At 38.3% G+C, this 19205-nt stretch overlaps 1 protein-coding gene across 1 annotated transcript in view; it reads left to right on the forward strand.

Moving 5' to 3' along the window:
* Positions 1–2079: 2079 nt before the first annotated feature.
* The window catches only part of LOC309669917 (utrophin-like), a 245502-nt gene continuing 228376 nt past the window's right edge, over positions 2080–19205 (forward strand). Inside the window, exons 1-7 of the mRNA XM_082480714.1 lie at positions 2080–2212; positions 3021–3173; positions 9614–9805; positions 11616–11788; positions 15936–16086; positions 17418–17593; positions 18742–18877. Of these exons, the coding sequence (XP_082336840.1) occupies positions 2141–2212; positions 3021–3173; positions 9614–9805; positions 11616–11788; positions 15936–16086; positions 17418–17593; positions 18742–18877 (1053 nt within the window). The 5' untranslated portion in view covers positions 2080–2140. The remainder of the gene's footprint in view (positions 2213–3020; positions 3174–9613; positions 9806–11615; positions 11789–15935; positions 16087–17417; positions 17594–18741; positions 18878–19205) is intronic.

Consider the following 19205-nt stretch of genomic DNA (forward strand, 5'->3'; position numbering starts at 1 on the left):
TAATGAACGGTCGGGGTATGTCATGCCGTGAACTTGTTGAACCCAAACTGGCTGAACTGAACCGTAACTTTGAGAAGGTCTCTCAGCACATCAAAAGTGCCAAGGTGAGGATGAGTGAGCCCCAACACGTGCTTGGGGACTCTATGCCCAAATGATGTAAAATAGCTTTAGTGTTAGAACAGCACTTCTCTGCTTTTGATTCTCTTTTAAGGGTAGATATTTATATGTGAAAAGTGAACAGACTGATTTTTAGACCAACCGCTTTTTTTTTTTACCAGAGTAGCAGGTGATAATTTGAGTTGCAAGGGAAAATTTACAAATAACTATGAGTTATAAAAGATCACAAAAATGTATATATCGCAGTACATATTTATATGAAGTACAACACCATAAGATGTGACTGGAGGGTTTTTTGTTTGTTTTGAGACCAAAATGCTCAGACTGAAGCTAGAAGCTTAGTAATACCTATCAACGCTGTGTCAAAGCTAACTGTCAGCGGTAGATCAAACAACTCTTTTTAAATGCTGATATCTGATGGTCCTACAAAGCAGTATGCCTGTTCATGGAGAACTGGTTTAAATCATAAAACTGTGTGTGACAGCTCAGACTAAATTTTCAGTTTGAACAAAGTTTTATTTTGCTTTGCAGATGCTTGTTGGACAGGAACGACTTCCTGTCATGTCAGAGCCCCGTGAAGTCAGAGTAGCTTTTCCAGACCTGGAAAAATTTGAGAGTGATGTACAGAATATGTTAAGAGTTGTGGAAAAGCATCTGGAGTTGAGGGGGGAAGATGAAAAGGTTTGTGTCCAATGGAAGAATTAAATAACTGACTAACTCCCTTTCTATTTTGTCCACATGTTGCATTCCACCTGACTTCGAGGGGGAATTCTTCTGAGAAAATCTTTTTAAGACTGGAGTAGAAAATGAAGGGAATTAGTAGGTTGTTGGAAACACTGCACAATTTTTCCATACTTTTCCCATAGCTGCTGCCGCCTCTTGGCTGGTGCATTGAGAGTAACTAGTCATATATCTGTCCGTGTTTTCATCATGGTTTTATATAATTCAGGTAGTGAATTTTGATTTTCATTTATCTTCTCTCTTCTACTCAAAGTAGCTGCTTATAAGGAATCCTTCCCGTAAACATAATAGGCTGCAAAGCTTTCTTTTTTCTTTCTTCATGTCTAACTGAACTTATGTTGAAATGATTACTTAATGCAGCTGAGACTCTTACTGTATATTTAGCATTTTTGGGCCTCTAATCTATTGCATTGGGTAGACATTTTTTTCACTTTAAATTTAAACTGGTATGATATGTTGGGTCACAGTGCATAGGGCAGGTCAGTGGATGTTTTTGAGATGAGGTGCAAATAAGAGTGTTGTAATGTGGCTTGTAACAAGACCAAATAAGAACTCGGACCAGAATTTGTCTTTTTTTAGATTCTTATCTAGGCTCTGCTATTCACCTGTGTAAAACGGTCATACTTTCGATTGCATTTTGTCCGCAATAGCCTTGTTGGCTACAAAATTGGGTAAAGTCCTGCCAGGCCACCCTATCTGACTTCCTTTTAAGCACATGACATATTATAAACTGAGCTGGAAAGCTGAATATAAGTCTATGGAAAATGGCATGTATACGACAGAAAACAATTTTTACAAGGTCCCTGTGGAATGACCTATTTTTATAGAGCATATGCTTTCTTTTGTGCTGTTTTTGTATATACTATGTTTTTGTTTTCTTGCTATTCTGCTTTGAACTTGCTTATTATTGTCAAGGAACGTTTAGAACAAAAATGGACCTGAAGTCATAACCCCCTCTTGCTGTGGCTGCCTGCTGCTGGTCCATCGAGTGAGCTTCCTGCAGGGCATCTCTTTATGAAGTTTATGGAATGACCAAGTTAGATTTTAGAATTTGGTAGTTGTGGAGGAGAATCACTGCTTGAATTTGTTTGGCTCACGTTTGAATAATAAAGCGACAGCTTGGTACCATTACTGTTAATATCTGAGCAGGTAATAAATTCATTTTGGAAACCATAGCTGAACTTTCTGTAGATAATACAGACTTGTGTAATTTTAGCTGGATCAAGAGCGAGCTCAGATTGAAGAAGTTTTACAGAGAGGAGGGCAGTTGTTACAGCAGCCTATGGAGGACCATAAGAGAGAGAAGATCCGCATACAGCTGTTACTTTTGCAGAAAAAGTACAACAGTGTGCAGGTATGATTATGATAGTTACTGTAGTTAAAGCTTATTTATGAAGTCTTCCCTTTGGTATCCCACTTACAACCTGGTTATGACTTTTTTTTTCTCTGGGGAAGAGTTAAATGTGTGTACACACAGTCTGACTCTCTGAATCTTTGCAATTCCAAAACACGAATTTTGTCATTGCAAAGTTTTGGGGGAGTAGTTTTGATTTTTAAAGTCCTTTTCACAGCTTCAGAAAGGGCCACCCTATATGTATTTACACAGATGGGTGCAGACAGTTGGGCATTTTCTTCACTTGTCTCTGCTGGTCTTCCAGCATAGGTTTGTCTCCACCAGGCTGTGTGAAGAATGACTGCATAGACACACGTATACAAACATATTCATTGAGTTCTCAACTGAAGAGGTTTATGTGAATATGAGTCTGCTCCTGGATTCCTCTTGCTTCCTATAAGAGTCTATTATCAGCAATTGTGGACTGTAGTATGTTGTGGTGCTTTCATACTTATGTCGTATTAAACATGCTTTTGTGTAGAACAAAGGGGATCTGTATTCTTATACTCCTTTTAGTTCACCTGTTTGAATCGTATTAGAGTTGGTAAGGTCAGATGTAGCTCAAAGGCAGGGTAAGACCCTCAGGCTGGCTTTGATTACATGTCTGTGCAGATAAATAGAATATAGCTATTTTAAAAAATAAATGGCTACAATTGCATATTTTGGAATATGCTTCTTCAAACAAATCGCTCAAGTATTTTTGTTTTTCAAATAAATAACACCTATCCTGTTCATCACCTCCCTCTTTTCCTAATACACTGGATTGTAGGAGTGCAGGTCATTTCAAAGGAGGCAGGTGGTGGAACTCTCCCCAGTGTTTTCCCAGTATAAGAAGGAACATGACAGCCTAATGAAGTGGCTGGATGAGGCTGAGCACCGTCTGACAGGGCTGCAAGGTGTGGAAGATGAACAAAAACTACAGGTAAATGAGACTTTTTTTTTTTTTTTTTTTTTTTTGTTCCTTCGAGCAAACAGAGTGAAGACTATGTATGAACTTTAGAGATTAATACATGAGGGTTTTATGGCTGTTCTTTTGACACCTTCTTGGAAAGAAGTGTTTTCAAAATAACAGTATTCATTTTTCAGTAGGAAACACTAGTTTAGGATTTCTACATAGTCATCATAGGTCCAAAATATCCCAGCCATCAGGCCCAAGTCTTAGAGCATGATCCGGGCGGTATGGTTGAATCAGGCCAGTTTCTTTTCCCAGTCTTGCTTATGGGGATTAGGCTTAGCTCTTTTTGATACCCTGCCTCAAACAGCCTGATTCAGTGTCTGGTCGGTGCAGGTGTGATAAAAGCCTTGTTTGAGGCTTAAACTCAGTGCCTCTGCATCCTGTGGTTGGGATATTGTACCTACTCTGATGCTGCCTTTCACTGCCTCAAGTGCTTAGGGAGTGATAACTACCCTCATGTGATTGATATTGCTTTACACAATGAAGATTAATAAAAATGACAAAGGTTGAAGTATTTCTGATGAGAAGAGTTATGTGTGATAAAGTGTGTGTGCAGGTCTTGACAAACAATTTCACAACTGATTTAATAGGATGTCAGGGTCTGAAAAAATTTACTGCCCAGAAAGCTGTATGTCTTAATTGTTGAAGGTACAGATACTTTCAGTGGCTTTTTGTTTTGGTGGTGTTTGGTGGTGATTTTTTTGTTTTTATTTTTGTTTTTAAATTCTCCTTTTAAATTAATTTCTCCTTTTCATCCTTCAAAACACTTTGGCTGCATGGTAATTACATTAATATTTTAGGCAATAACAGTGAGGAACCTTGTGAAGCAGTAAGTAATTTCTTGGACAAGCTTGGGGGCTAAGCAATCTGTCAAGTACTTCTCAGTTTCTGCATATGAAGCTTCATAATTAAAACCAATCAATCTCTTTTTGACTGCTCTGTAACTTTATAACCCAGCACCAATTAACTTGGAGACAGGGGTAAAATGCTCTGGTTCCCTGTGAGACTCGCACCACAAAATCGTGATGTGGTGCTCTTCGTTCACAGCTGTAGTGCTGTGTGGCTTCAGCTGCCTATGACAGCTGTAGACCTATGGCAGCTGGTCTGCTCTCCTTGGTCATGCTGGCTATTCGGTACCAGCTATGAAAGTAAACCTTTTAAAGCTGCTTATCTTTAGAGAAACTTTTTCAAATTATAAGGCTCCCACGCATCACTGGGCAACGAAGATGGCCCCAGAGTCTGTTTAACTGCTCAACATCTCACTGCTCTGTTAGGTCCCCAGCGGTCACTCCTGGCGTACTGTGGTACTTGCACATGAGCTCCTTGGGACTTGACTGATGCCAGGAAATTTGTTTGAAGGAAATGGGGATCCATGATTCAGTTGTTCTGTTTCACCGTCAACTGCTTTAAATGAATCAATTACTGGATTGAAAGGGGGAAAAAGGTGCACCTGGATGGTTCTTTGCTAATGGGAGCGGTCCAGTTGTGCCACAGATTGGTCTTGTCACTGTTGGTCATGCTGCAGGTTGACTGATCTTCTCTAAGGAAGATTCTTTGCCTCCTAGAAAGCCTTTTTCTTCAGGAATGTACTGCAGCTAATCCTTATCACTACTGGATCCATTCCTGGATTACTGCATTTTGGTAGCTGGGGGCTGAATGCAGAATATCATGTAAATATGGATTGCCATAGCAATTACAGTAGACTATTGATGGACAAACGTTATCTTTGCTCAGAATTAGTTACGTTGTGTAAAAAATATCCTTATTCTCCCAGATGTAGTTTCTAGTCTGGCTGAGTCAGCTAGACTTTTGGAAAGGGACCACAGCAGTTTTCATTGCTGCTGGGAAACTCGGGAACTGCTGCTTTTGCTGCCTGTGCCTCTAGCTCTCTGATACTTAAGTGATAAGCCAGCCTGTCTCAGGTGACCTTATTTTACCTTTATGGCTTGTTCTTTCACCTGCTTTACTAATTGATCTTCAACACCAAAAATGGGTATGGGACCATAACATTTCTGAAGGGAGAAATAGAATTCACAAACGGTGTTCTCAAACATCATCATCATTTTAATTTAACACAGTTTTTCCAGAATTTTCTTCAAGCCACCAGACTTGACTTACCCTCAGCACCAGGGGGAACCCTCATGGTGAAATTCTGCAGTAGAAACTGCCCCTCCCCAGCTGTTACCATGTATTCTGTGCTTGAACACCTTCCCTCCCCGTTCTTCGGTCAGTGGGGATGTCTGATGAAGGTGGGGAAAGGAAAACCCTGGATGTATCCATAGGGCCCCCAAATAGCAAATTGCAGTGCTTTTTGCTCAGCTCAGCTCAGGACTGAGGAGCACTAAATGAATTCTTGACCCACTGGTGCGCAGATGGCTCAGACACTCTCCTTGATGTAAGGAAGGTGCAGTGAGCAGAGGACGAGAAACTAGTGTTTGAAATGAACAAACAGGGAAGGAAAGAAGAATTTCATCTGCCAAGCTGGGGAGGAGACTCCAATTAAGGGTTTATGTAATACATTATTTACGTTTTTGTAAATGAGTGTGGAGGAGAGGACTTATTTATGGTGCTTGAAGGTCATATATATCTATATATTGATTTGCTGGAAGTAGCTGGATCATAAATATTTCTCGTCGTGTGTGCTTCTAGGGATTTTGGAGCTAATTGTGGCTGAAATATTGGTAACCCTTCTGCATAGCAGGTACTCGTGAATAACCCTTATTTTCCTGCAAATCTGTTAGCTAGAAAAGCCTGCACTGGAAGTTTGTATCTCCTTGAGTTCCTTCTTTTCTAACCTTGCTTTAGTATTTATTTAAATCGCTCTGTTCTGACTTGGCTTGGAATGAGCGAAAGAAAAAAATTAAACCTTAAATTGCAGAGTTAATTAGTTGACCAAAGTTCCTGAGAGATTTTTCCAGGTTTTAGAAAACTGTTTTGAAGTGAAAATGATAATTTTGCAGATGGTAAGTGAATTTGCTGTTGCAGGCACAGTGTAGTTTTTCCTATAAACGGAAACACGGACACCATCTTGAAGACTCTTGAAGTATTATTCCTGTAATAAAGAAAATGGATTTGTTTCCCTGTTGTTCTTTTTATAGGGAAGGTTCTGGGTTACTTAAATATGAACCATTAGCTACATTGCCCACAAATATGTTGCTTACTGACGGCATTAATTAACCCAGAAGAACAAATAAAATGGACATAAGATTTTAGCTTTTCCTAGAAAACTGGCTATGAAATATTTTGAGTATTAGAGAGAAGGGGCAAGGAATGGTTAAAAAGTGAGTGTTTCTAATCAAAAAGATATTTATTTACAAAGATGACAAGTAATGTGTGGTGATCCAAGATCGAGTAAACACTTTTGCTTAAAATGTTTGTGTAGTTAAACATGCAAGGTAAATTATGTAATTTTATGTTAATTTCTTGGGCAGTGTTTTCCAAAATTCACTTGGAAGCAAGTCAGAGTATCTCCTTGAGATGAATCTTTGTAGATTTTGTTTCAGAATACATATAAATGTAAAAGGGAAAGAAAATCTGAAACAAAATTCTGAATTGCAGATCAAAGTAGATGCTAAGTATAGGAAGAAACAAATTTTTATTTGACCACTGAATTAAAATTATTTTTAGCAGCTCTCATTGAGGGGCCTTTTTTATAGAACATAGGCTAGTAACTAAGTAACTAGTTACTAAGTATTACCCTTTCCCCCCCCAGTCCTACATTCTTCCTAGTATTTAAAGAGACACCAAATTTAATAAACATGCTCTGTCACCATTGGAATTAAAGTAGAAAAGGGCTATTAAGTCATCCAGTCAGACCTCCTCCCAATCACCTTTGATTAACTTTTTACTTGTCGGTGCTTAAGAAAAGAGTTTCCTTGCCTATTTTTCTTTTTCTTAAATTTAAAAGAAAAAAACAAGAAAACCCTAAACCCCAGCTTCTGTGACATTCAGGTGCTCGACTTGCTTGAGATAGTTATGTCAAACTTCTGCCTTTCTACTTTTTAGTACTTTATGCTGCATTTTAGAAGCTTCCAGTCTGCGATGCAAGGTAGAGAACAGCCGAACAATTAAAACTCGGCTATAGTAAAGCACTAATGTGTTCATAACACTTACGTATGTTCACCTGTCAGAAGGAGGGTTGTGAAAGGAGGAAAGGTCATCTCGGTGATGGGAGGCAGCTGAAGGAGATTAGTAGTGAGGTTTGCTGTGCATGAACAGCACCAGGAGGAATTCACTGCGTGGCAGAAGAGCAGCAACCTGCTGCTGGGGAAGCAGAAAGTTTTGATATATGTCAGTGTTGGCAACAAGTGGAAAACAAGTTTGCTGCATGCCAACAGATGCTATTTAAAATCTCGTGCAAGTGTTTTTCTAATGGGAGATAAAGCAACGTGTGTGAAGTGGAAAGATAATACAATCCAGTCACCTATTCATTTGGGTGAAGTCTGGATTCTGAACTGTTGCCTGTGTGAGAATGGGACCTGTGGGATGATGGAAAGTTAGAGAAAACACCTAGTGAAGATGTTGCAGGCCGCTGTGCTGCAGCAGGCATCCTGGTCTTTGTTCAAACCCAGGCTTATTCCACATTTTTGGGGGAAAGACACTTTGAATTGCACAGGCTTTGTCTGATCTCTTTGGAGCTGGGGCCTCTCCTTCCACAGGAAATCGTACCGCTGTCTAAGCCTTGGGCTTTTGCTCCAAAGTTCAGTGAGGGAAGCTGCAAAATATGCACAGCGCCTCAAGAAAATGTGTTTGGAGACCATCAGGGACCAAAGTGCTGCCTTTGTAACTACAGCATATGGAGTAGTTCATGGTTTTTACTGGTGTGCTTGCTTGCTGTACTGTTACTGAATCAAAAGCAATGCTCAGTATTTTGTAATGCTCGTCTCTTAATACTTGTTTTCAGGAGACTCAATTTATGCTTATGGGCCTGTACATCCTGCTACTTTGGTGTTTAATGTATGACTGAAAGCATACCATGTTTGGGGTGAGGGCCTTGTGGAAGTACAACTGTGTCTCCAGTTTCAATACAGGGATGATTGTCTACTTAAGAAAACAAAACAAAAATCCACAAACCAAGATAAAACAAAATCCATAGGACCATTCAGTGCTTGAGAAGAAATCCTGAACGGTTAAGATATGAACATGCCTTTTCTGCTGCAGTCCTTTTATCTTTTGAACTACACATGCTGCATACGTTAGATTCCAGTTAATTTCAGTGATGTATTTGAAATGCTCAGAAACATGTGGAGGAGGGACATACACAGGTGTTTGCAAACAACTTTGTTAGTGGGGATTAATATTTTACTGATTGTCAGCTGTGCTAGCGATCTGCACGTGTGCCTGCAGACCAGGCTAATTGCAGAGTAAAGTTCACTGGCTGAAGCTGCTGTGAACATACATTTATTCTTCACACTCTTAAGTGTATTCTCAGCTGTTAGTAAATCATAGTCAAGTGCCTCTGTGTCTTCCTTGACTCAGATTCACTAAGTACAGGATGGTGGCTTAGGAGCTGCTTAAATTCTTCAGTATTTGCAGGTGGGTTTATTTTTTCAGTGCTGATTTTTAAAGAACCGGTCTGTTTTCAGAGTTGGTAACAAAACCCTTTTGGACAGGAAAACTTTTCAGTGAAAAAATGCTTTCAGCCTTTGGACTATCTGCTCCACCTGCCTCTGCTACCTTTGCCAGGCATGGCAGAGTATAGCTTCTGGCAGCTGGCTTCCTAATGCTTCAGGTCCAGGCCATCATTTATAACTCAAGAAAAAGCTGCATTAAATTACTGTTCTTGCTTTCTTATCAGCTAACATGGTATTTGGCTAGACAGCCTGGTCTTACAGCCAGAGCAGATAACAATTGCCAAGCTCTTGAGGAGTTAGTGCCTCCTATTGCTGCAAAAAGCATATTGCGGTACTGGTGGAGCACTAATTTATTTAAAAAATGTTTGGGAAATGTGAGTGGGGATGCTTATTGAAAAGACTCTGGAGAGAAAATAAAGTCTGCTTCAGGAAACTGGTAACTTCTGGGAGTCCTTGATGATGAAGGAAGCAGACACTGGATTGTAATCACAACTAGATACAGGCTCGATCAAAAAGTGCAATTTCTACGAGCGGTAAGGATCAGGTGAGACAAACAGCAGTGCCCTTCCCACTCCCTACAGTTTTAATAAAGAATAATACAGCGTCATTCTGAAGCATGACATCTACTGTTTTCTAACTTTTTTTTTTAATAAATATAGAAACAGTTCTCTACAGGACTTGCAGCTTTCTGAATTTATGTAACTTTGCTAGAAAGGCCTTTGTTTTGACTTTTGGTGTAGAAGAGTTCTTATTCTGAATATAGTCTGCTGGTTCAGGATTTTTTCATAAAATCGCTTGTTCTTTGAAATATAAAATGAGCTTTCGTGTTTTTAGGCAATCCCTGTCCAGCAGAGGTTGAAAGGCCACTTTGCCACAGGGGTTAGGACCTTGCCTTTCTCAGCTGAATACTTGGTTGAAATCAACAAAGTCCTGCTGGCCATGGCTGATGTTGAACTGCTGCTGAATGCACCAGAGCTAAATACTGGCATCTATGAGGATTTTTCAACTCAGGAAGATGCACTGAAGGTACTGCATGTCTAAGCGTTATATTCAGAAGGGAATAATAGCAGAAGAAAAAGGACTGCCTTAGCAACTGTATAGCTGTATTGTATTTTTGCTCAGTATGTACTGGATCAATTGGCACTGAAAACTAAATAATGAGACAGTTTTGTGGCTAACTTTTCTTTCCATGCAGAATCTGGATACAAGGTGGAGCAGTGTGGAAGCTGAGTAGGAGGGAGGGGGAGAACAGTTTAACTTCTTTTGTTGGAGAAACTGTTGGGGTTTTCATCACATGCATAATATGTAAAGAAATGCTAAAGCTAATCTCCTTACCTTCCTGCTTGGTCTCCTTAATACAGCTGCTGTTCTCTGTGTCGTGTGAAAACAATTGCTCACATGGGAAGAGGGAGAAAGGGAGATTCTTGACTTTTGTATGAAGCTATGTATGAGGCCACAAGACAATGGTACCTGTTCTGATTAGCAAAGTATAGATATGTGCTCAATTTTAAGCTCCCACTTCTCATTGGGGATTTATCTGTGTGATTAATAATGACTTAAGGATTTGCCCTTCTTCAAAAGGGGATGAAGAAAGTATGTTTGAAAGCATGAATCCTGCTGTCAAATGTGAGTTAAGCATGTAGAAGTCTGACTCCTGGTTAATTTTGAGCATGCAAAGGAGCACGATACAGAGATTCCCAACAGAAAACATCCATTGGAGCTGGGAATTGTACGTGGTGTGGTGCAGTGTAGGTGTACCCGCGTGGGTTGGGAAGCACAGCGGGGTCCATGTGGCCTTATATTTGAGGTAGTCGGGCTTTGCCTCTTGCCAAGAGCTCGGTCAGCTGTTTCTGCAGCTCTTATACAGGTCCTTTAAAAGCTTTTCAGAATTTCAGTCCACTTTTCCGACCTGCTTTTCTATATGCTATGTACATGCTTTAATTTTTCATATTTTTTGGAATAGTTTTCAAAAACAAATAGAGGAACGATGCCAGCCTTTGACAAAGCGGGTGACTCTTCTGTTTTGTTGATGAGATTCTCCTGTCCCTGTTTACTCTGCTTCTATGCTCCCTTAAGTACAATTAGGAGTGTTTATGTTAAGATGGGTTAAAAATACTTCATTTTGGTGCAGGTCTTTCATCTGATTTTGAAATTTTGGTGTATTCATAGGATGTTTTCAGAAGAAGCAAATAGCAGACCATAGAATTTTTAGAAGTATTACTGTTTTAAATTAAAAAAAGATAAGTAAATTCCACTGTTTGCATGGACTGTTTGTTCTCTGAATACCAAGGCAGTCTTACAACAGCGTCTGATTTAACAGTATTTTCACATCATAGTTCAATGAGATTTGAGATAGATTGTTTTAACTTTGTCATTTGAATCTAGAGCTTTTATGTAGTTTATGCTTTTGCAGTTCTGTGTGTATGGGAGGTTACGTGAAGCATAATAAAGTCGCATTTTGTGGCTCATTCTTTACATGAGGAAGGAATACATACAGTGTCTTCATGACATGGGGCAGATTTGTTTAATAATGAAGATACTGCTGTTTCGATAAGTATGGTGTGCCCCTTTACCTCGGGAATGGATTGGATATATAGAATATTTCATCCTCTTCATAAAAACTGAGAAGGACGCATGCTTAAAAAGGTGTGATGTACCGTTCAGTTGGTAAAACTAATTTAATCTGTAAACTGCTGGTGCTGATGGTCATGTTCTTATTGTAGATACTGATTTTTTTGGAATGGTATTTTGAAGAGATTACTTTTTGATCCTTTTTTAAAAACTTTCCTGCTGGTGTTGACTTTACTAATGGCTTGTGTTATTACTGTGCTTGTAGAACATAAAAGATATTTTGGATAAACTTGGGGATCAAATTGCGGTCATACATGAGAAGCAGCCTGATGTTATATTAGAAGCATCTGGACCTGAGGCGATACAAATAGGAGATGCTCTAACCCAGTTGAATGCGGAATGGGACAGAATTAATAGAATGTACAATGATCGTAAGTGGTAAGTACTTGAATATAAGCGTTTTGCAAATGTACCCTAAAGATGAAGATAAGAGTTTGGGGGTAATGAGCTTTAATATGTTAGGATTACACAATAATTGCCAGAATTATTGAATGTTAAAACAGTTAACAAACAAATTGTTTTATGAAACTGATTGTTTTTACTTTATAAAAACGAATATTTTGTTTATAAACCAGAATTTTTTTGCTTTGTGAATGTCTTGAAAACCAAAGGTCCAGAAGAAAAATATTGAGTTGGACATCTTTTAACAAAGAATTCAAGGCTGCTGTTGAAGGAGGGGAGGGGTTTGAAAGGCTGTGGTATTTAAAATACAGCACATATTATAGTTGCCAATAGTCTTTGTGAGTAATTGAAGATGAGAGATGACCATACTAGAAAATTTTGTGGTTGAGACAATAAGAGAATATTGAAATCAGTGTTTAAGAAAAATGTATTTCCTATTTCCTTTCCACAAATATCAAATAGCTGTAATTTCACTTATGCCAAAACCCACAGAAAAATAAAAATAAAAAATATATATTAAAAAAACAAACCCAAAGTTAAACTAAGCTTTGATTTCTCCCCACCCCTTACAGAAGATACTCTAAACTGAAAAAGCTTTATTATCTGAATCAACTTCAAATGTTTAAAAACAAGCTTAAGACCACTTAGTCAAACTTGGAAAAGTGCATCAGGAAGGCATTTTAAGTTGTAATTGGCGAAAACACGAAAGTATGTGTTCAGAAAGTTGCCACTAAGCTGAAGGTACTCACACTACAAACAGCAGTAGACACTGAGATTACTGCTATGAAAAAAAAAGCCAACTTAATGACTGAAAATGATTTTATGGAACTTAAATGCAAAGGCTCATACTGTAGTTAGTTTGCTTTTACAGTATTTGCGTTTTAAAGGTGATATAAGGTAATGGTTAACGCAGAAGTTCTGTAGAGCGTGAAGTGACGGCTAGGCATGTTCGCTTGCTTTGTAGCACCAGAAATCTGATCTCAAACACATTTGGTAGTGTATTTTGAAGAGTTGTCTTTAGGAAGAGTGTGTATTACATAAGCTGATGGTTTCAAGTCTTTCTCGTAGCACTGGTGTATGTGTCGTAATGTAAAAGTTGGCTGGTGGTATTGTGTAAGCAGAGACTTCCAGAAATTCTGGGCCACTGGGTCAGTGAAGCATCAGTCTTGCTAATAGCTTGGCAGGCACTCTTGTTTCACTGTTTTTTAATTTGAAAAGAAATAGCTGTGCGAGCTAGGTACCACTTTCTGTGCTCTTGCTGGCTGCCTGTGCTCATTTGCCATTTTTGGAGACAACTTTTCTGGAGTCTGGTGCCCATGTGTATTTATATGCCTGCAACTATTTTGTTGTCTTCATAGGTGTGACATGCACTAACCTTTAACTGAAAAGCTTTAATTAATATTATTTTTTTCTTTAAGCATAAGTACAATTTCATTTACTACTTAAATTTGATTTCATTAAGTAGCCAGGGTTAAGCTACTCTACTCTTCCTATTGAAAAAGATAAGTGTATCAAAGAGTAATTTGACTGTTTACAATTAGCTGGCAAAATGCAACAGGTTACCTCTTCAGATGGGTTCACTGAATACAAATTAACCTTGAACTTCATAAAGTTTGTAAAGCTCTGACTCTCTATGAGAATAATATTGGGCATGATTTTCATACAAAAGGGACTACTGGACTAGCAATTTAAGCGAAATGGTATGTAGCTTTCGGAATATATTGAGTGCTGCAATTTTAATAGAAGGGTATACTTTGATTAATGAAAACAATATTAGTATGCATATTAAAATCCTGTATGTTGCCATTAGTTTTTTTTATACCCTTTCTGTTTCTAAGGAGATTTTTTAACCAAGTTTATTCTTACTTTTCCTAGCGTTGCCCTAAGTATAACCAAGAAGGCTAGAAGACCCTGTCTTCTTAATAATCTTTGCCTTTTTTCTATTTTGGAGTGGGTGGAGATTTTGACAGAATTAGGAGAAACAGCATCTGAAGTCTGTGGCAAAAGATTGATTTTGTTTTCAGAGGTAGTAATGATTTTGTGATTGAGTGCCAGCCTAAGTAGTTAAGCCTTTGATAAATGCTCTAATGTAGCCAAGCACAGGTTGAAGGAGAAGCTTTCCTAAGTACAATTTCAGTGTTCAACTAAATGCGGTTGACTTCAGTTTGACTTGAACATATGTGTAAAGTAAAATAGATTCGTGTTTTGTGTGTTTGTATGGGCTTAATGCTGCTTTGAGCTGTTTGTAACAATGCTGGCTTGCGAGTTTCTGCTCCTTCTGCCATGGAGTTCCCCCAGTGCTGAAAGTGTTGGTGGCTTGGGAACGCGCTGTGGTTTGGAAGCAAGGGGAGTCCTGCGGAGGAGAAAGAAGTAGCCAAATCTCAGTGCTGTAGTGACAGGACTTTGGTACTTTCATCTTTCGGTCTGTAGTGAAACAGCAGCGTGTGCATCTGGCTCAAAACCGGAGTGAAACTTTGTCTCGTTCCTCAAAATCCTGATGGAACTGTAGGCTCACAACAGAAACGGCAGGAGTTCAAGCTTTGTATCTCAAAGCATTCTCCTACAAATTTCTAAAATTCCGGATTCTGAAAAAGTCATCTGTTCAAAACTCCCCCCAAAACTTTCACTTTGAAGGAAGTTAAGTGCTTAGAATATCTCTTCTCATTAAATGTGGAATGAGATACTATCGTGAGACAATTTGTTCAGTTAGACTAAAATGTACCTGGAGAAATAAAAGGAGATTGAGATTCAGGGTCGATCTACAGGTTCGTCTAGTGTTTTGAATTGAGATGTGTGCAAGAAACTGAAACGGTAGAACTAGGAAGTAAGGGTGGAAAAATTGAAGTAGAGATTTTTAAGGCTTTCTTTTTTATTGGAATTGGCCTACATAAAGAATAATAACAAAAAAGCCCTGTATGTGCCAAGAAATATGGATGTCTTGATAAAAATGAGATATAGTTTTGAAGAAAATAATCTCACTAGGAACTCTGAGATTGTTGAATTTAGTTAGGGAAGAAAATAGATGCAATGGTAGCTCTTTAAAGTTTGGTTTTGGATATCTTGGATGTTATGCTGCTAATTTCAGATTGCATCTGAATATACACAGTAACCCTGGAGTCTTTGCTGTTAGAATTGTTTAAGACAAAAATAATGGGCTGCCGATGAGATCTTTCCTCTGTCCCATTTAGAGGACCCTCTGATTAGCAGGAGATCTGGCCTCCTGTGTCTTTAAAGAAGGCTATTTTTATTAGTTTGGAATGGGATGCTATCCAGTCCATTGACATTGATGTAGAGTTCATGTTGTTTGTCTTAAGTCCTCTGTCCTTTGAGACATCTGTCCTATTTGCTTTATAATGCTAACATAGAGTTAGCAATCAACAAACAGAACGCAAGCCACTCTCTCTATGCCTTTCTGGCACGGTTTTCTCATTTAACATTCATGGTCTGGTTTTGTTAGTTTGTTAACATAGTAGAACTCTCATTTTAGTTAAAAACAGCCTTCTGACTGTGATAATTCGGCCCCTTCCGTGCTAGAAAATGTTGCCCTTCAAGTTAAGCTACACGTTAATTTGAGGCTGCAAAGGTGATAATAATAATGAAATGCCTAGTGAATTATTGTGTGATTAAATTGCGTAAAACCTACTTACGCAGGCCTACTGGTAATACAGTCAGTTCTATATAATCAAAATTACTTTAACTTATTAAATTCCAGGCATCGGCACCCCATGGTTTATGAATTAAAGAAAAAAAAAATAATATCTGAGCAATTAATCATATTTCATGTTCCACGCTGTCTGATATCTGAACCATTTCATAATAAAGAAAAAAAGGATTCTGCAGACCAATTAGATGCAGCTAATCAATCTTTATTTTTTAAGTGATAGAAATAAAAGTTTGCTTAGGACTGCTGCCCTTTTTTTCCTTCAGCTGGAGGTTAACAACAGTCTGTGCTGTTGGCTTTTACCAGCTGCTCCTATGTCGGGAAGCCATCAGTGCTGGGACCCGGCGAACCAGGCTGTACGCTAGCTCTTCTGTTTCTCAAGGAAAGCTTCTACTCACTGGAGTCACAGCCTTATCACCGCAACAATTCGGATAATTTTTCAATGCTTTTATTTTCAAACAGTTGCTTTGATAGAGCGATTGAGGTGTGGAGGCAGTTCCACTGTGATCTCAATGACCTCTCCCACTGGATAACGGAAGCTGAAGTGTTATTAGGCGATGCCCGTGGTCCAGATGGCAGCCTGGAGCTGCAGACAGCTGGGCTGCATCAGCAGGTATGTATGATTTGTGCAGAAAATGAGCAAGCTGGAAAAAGTGTAGATTTTTGTCTAAAATTCTAGTTTTCTATATAAACAAATAGATTTGAAATGAGGCTGTGCAATTCCACTTTAAAAAGTTGTAACTCTTAAAAATTTCTTTTTCAGTCGCAGGGAAGATCTCAACTCCTGCTTACAGTGTGGGGGTTTTTGATGACTCTGAGTATGGATGAGTTGGAGATAATTTGATAATTCAAATGTTGGCATAATTTTTGTTGCTTTGCAAGTTTTGTTACAGCTTTAAAAATACATTAATCAGTTAAGAAATCCAGTATATTACTTCACTTACTTTCAACTCATAATTAAAAAAATGGACCCCAACAAAGGTCAACTGTAGTTTAGCAAATTTTCTTTTTTAAACTAATGACTTTTCAAGATCCTGGTCTTGTATAAGCAATCTAGAAAAAAGAGAAGATTCCAATTACAGATGTCTTTGATTCGGACTTCAGTTCTGGAATTTAATTCCCTGGTGTCTTTGTTAAGTCATCAGTACGGAAGAATAGACTTTTCTGTTCAGCTAAACTACTTTACTTCCTTTTAAATAAGGAAAAGAAAACGTAACTTTAAAGATCAGATTTTTTTTCTTTTCTTTTGGGAATAATGGTTATCCAAGAGTTAAGTTCTACCTAACATACAGTTTGTATTTTGTTGCTGCGTGGAGTTTTCTTCTAGGACATTTCCCTGCTCTTTCTGGAATCATCTTGTTCCTGAACTAGTTGCAATGAAATTTTTGGTAACAGTGTAAGGGGTTTGTAGTGGTTAGGGATATTTGAATTTTTGATCCTGCCATCTTCTGACTTCCTTTAGTTTCATGCATTTTCTGTGATGTCTGGGGACCGTGGCAGCACAGCCGTAATTGTCCTAGCTAAAATGCTCTTAAGTTACAGAAATAGTCAGGGGCATAGGTTATGAAAAGTACTGGTTAAAAAAGTCCTACCATCTGTTAGCACTACTAGGAAGTGCTGTACATTAAGAGCAAAGGAATCAAATGTGAGTGTGGATTCCAGCAGCACTGATGGTTTAAATGAATTCTTGCGATCCTAAGTAGTATTCGGCAGACTATTCTGTGTCATTATCTTTTTATGACACTCGTTAGAAAATTGAACTAGATTCAACAACAGACTTTTAATAACTTAAATCAACAGCATCTAATTTTAAATAAGATGGTTTAAGTGCCTGTTTTAGTAAAATAGTATGCAGCCAGGATTCATCCTGCATATTATGAGCCACAGATCAAAGTCACTTTAGGTCAGTAATAAAATTCTGTGTTGCTTTTATGTTTCTGACAGGAACTTGAAGAGGGAGTCAGCAGCCATCAGACCAGTGTTTCAGCATTGAACAGAACCGGGGAAGGGATCATACAGAAACTGTCTGCTACAGACGGGAGCTTCCTGCAGGAGAAGCTGGCAGGTTTGAATAGACGCTGGAAAGCAATCACCGCAGAGGTCATGGATAGAAAACACAGGTAATAAGTTAATCAGAAATTTGGATGTCTGACCAGATGCGGTGAGAATAATCTCATTTAGAAGATTCTGGGAGAGATAGTGCATGCTATTGCATGCTGTCATTAATCTGAATTTTCCTGACATCGAGACCTTTGTTTTGAACTGTCTTCTAGAACCAATTTCTCATAAATGCACCTGCAATTGACTGCTTAGTGAGCCTCTGGTTAACACAGCCCACCAAATGACAACCGCAAAATTTCTTTTCTTACAATTTTCCTTTGTTATTAAAATCATTTCATTGCTAAACCAGACTTTTTTAGGAAGGAATTCTCAGCTTTCTCTGGCTGAAGCTGAACTGTAAGTACATTACCTTGATTTGTATTTCTGCATTGTCAAAGATACACTAATTGAAACACTTCTATTGTCCTTGAATTTCCACAATACTATAAAATTAGATCTATAGGTCTTTTTGCAATGATTTAATCCATCTGACCAGGTATTTTCCAAACAACATGAAAATCCAGTTTGAAGTAGCCTTAAATTTACTTCAAAAATTCAAAGAACAAGGTTCTCTGAGATAAATATACAAATTTTCAGCATATCTGGGAAAATAAGGTCTCACGTCTGTTCTTACTGCTTAAAAAAGTATAAGGATAAATCCCTGGAATGAATAGTTATTTTTTTTGGAGGCTATATTTATATAATTATATGTTTTTAATGTCTCCTGATACATTTAGAAATGTAATAAGATTTTTCTTATTTACTGAGTTTGAGGAGTTCTGTTAAACCTTTGTGTGATTGACAGAATTTTTCGCCTGGAGGGTTTAGGGACATTTCTAATACTTTCACTGAGAGTGGCCTTGCAGTGGCTTACAATGATTAGGCCTGAAGGTGTTGTCATTACTGTCACTGATGTTAAATGTTTTCTGCAGACTTTTGAAAGTGTATTTGTGACTTTGGAACTGAAATGCATCTATTTTACTATTTATTAATTTGCAAGTATCTTGCATTTTAATGATGAGGATGAAATCCTTTGAATACCAAGATGAATCCTTTAAAAGGCTCCAACCGCTGAAAACCATGTGACTGTTGCTTCAGAAGTAACGCAGGACTGATGTGCTGTGTTCAGTGCCGAAAGGCATGTAGATCTTTTGTTTTCCTTTTTAAGGCTAAAAGGAGAGAATCAGCAGCTGATAGAGTACAGAAAGAAGATTGATGAGCTGCGTTGCTGGTTGGAAAATGTAGAAAATGCTCTGGACACAAGATTTACGTTCAGCCATGAAGAAAACTTACGAGAATTACAGGTAAGATCAATTAGTGTGTATATGTGTATCCACATGTATGTCTTGTGCAAAGTATCAGGACATGGCTTTTGGGGAGGGGAATTTTCACATTGTAAGGAGCCAAAGAAATATTATGGTTGTGTGAGATGGTTTTGTGAGGTTACTTACACAGGCGAGATGCATCTTGTAATGAATGAGTTGATAACATAGTTATCTAGCCAGAAGATGGTGGCTACATAGCAGAAAGTGAGAAATAGATGTACTACTGATAAAATTAATAAGTGGGATTTCACTGGTGACGATGTCTGCAAGTCAACATTATAATTGTCAAAATTTTAGCAAAAGAGCC

This window comes from Vanellus vanellus (genome assembly GCF_965231255.1).
Source record: "Vanellus vanellus genome assembly, chromosome: 3".
Taxonomy (NCBI): domain Eukaryota; kingdom Metazoa; phylum Chordata; class Aves; order Charadriiformes; family Charadriidae; genus Vanellus; species Vanellus vanellus.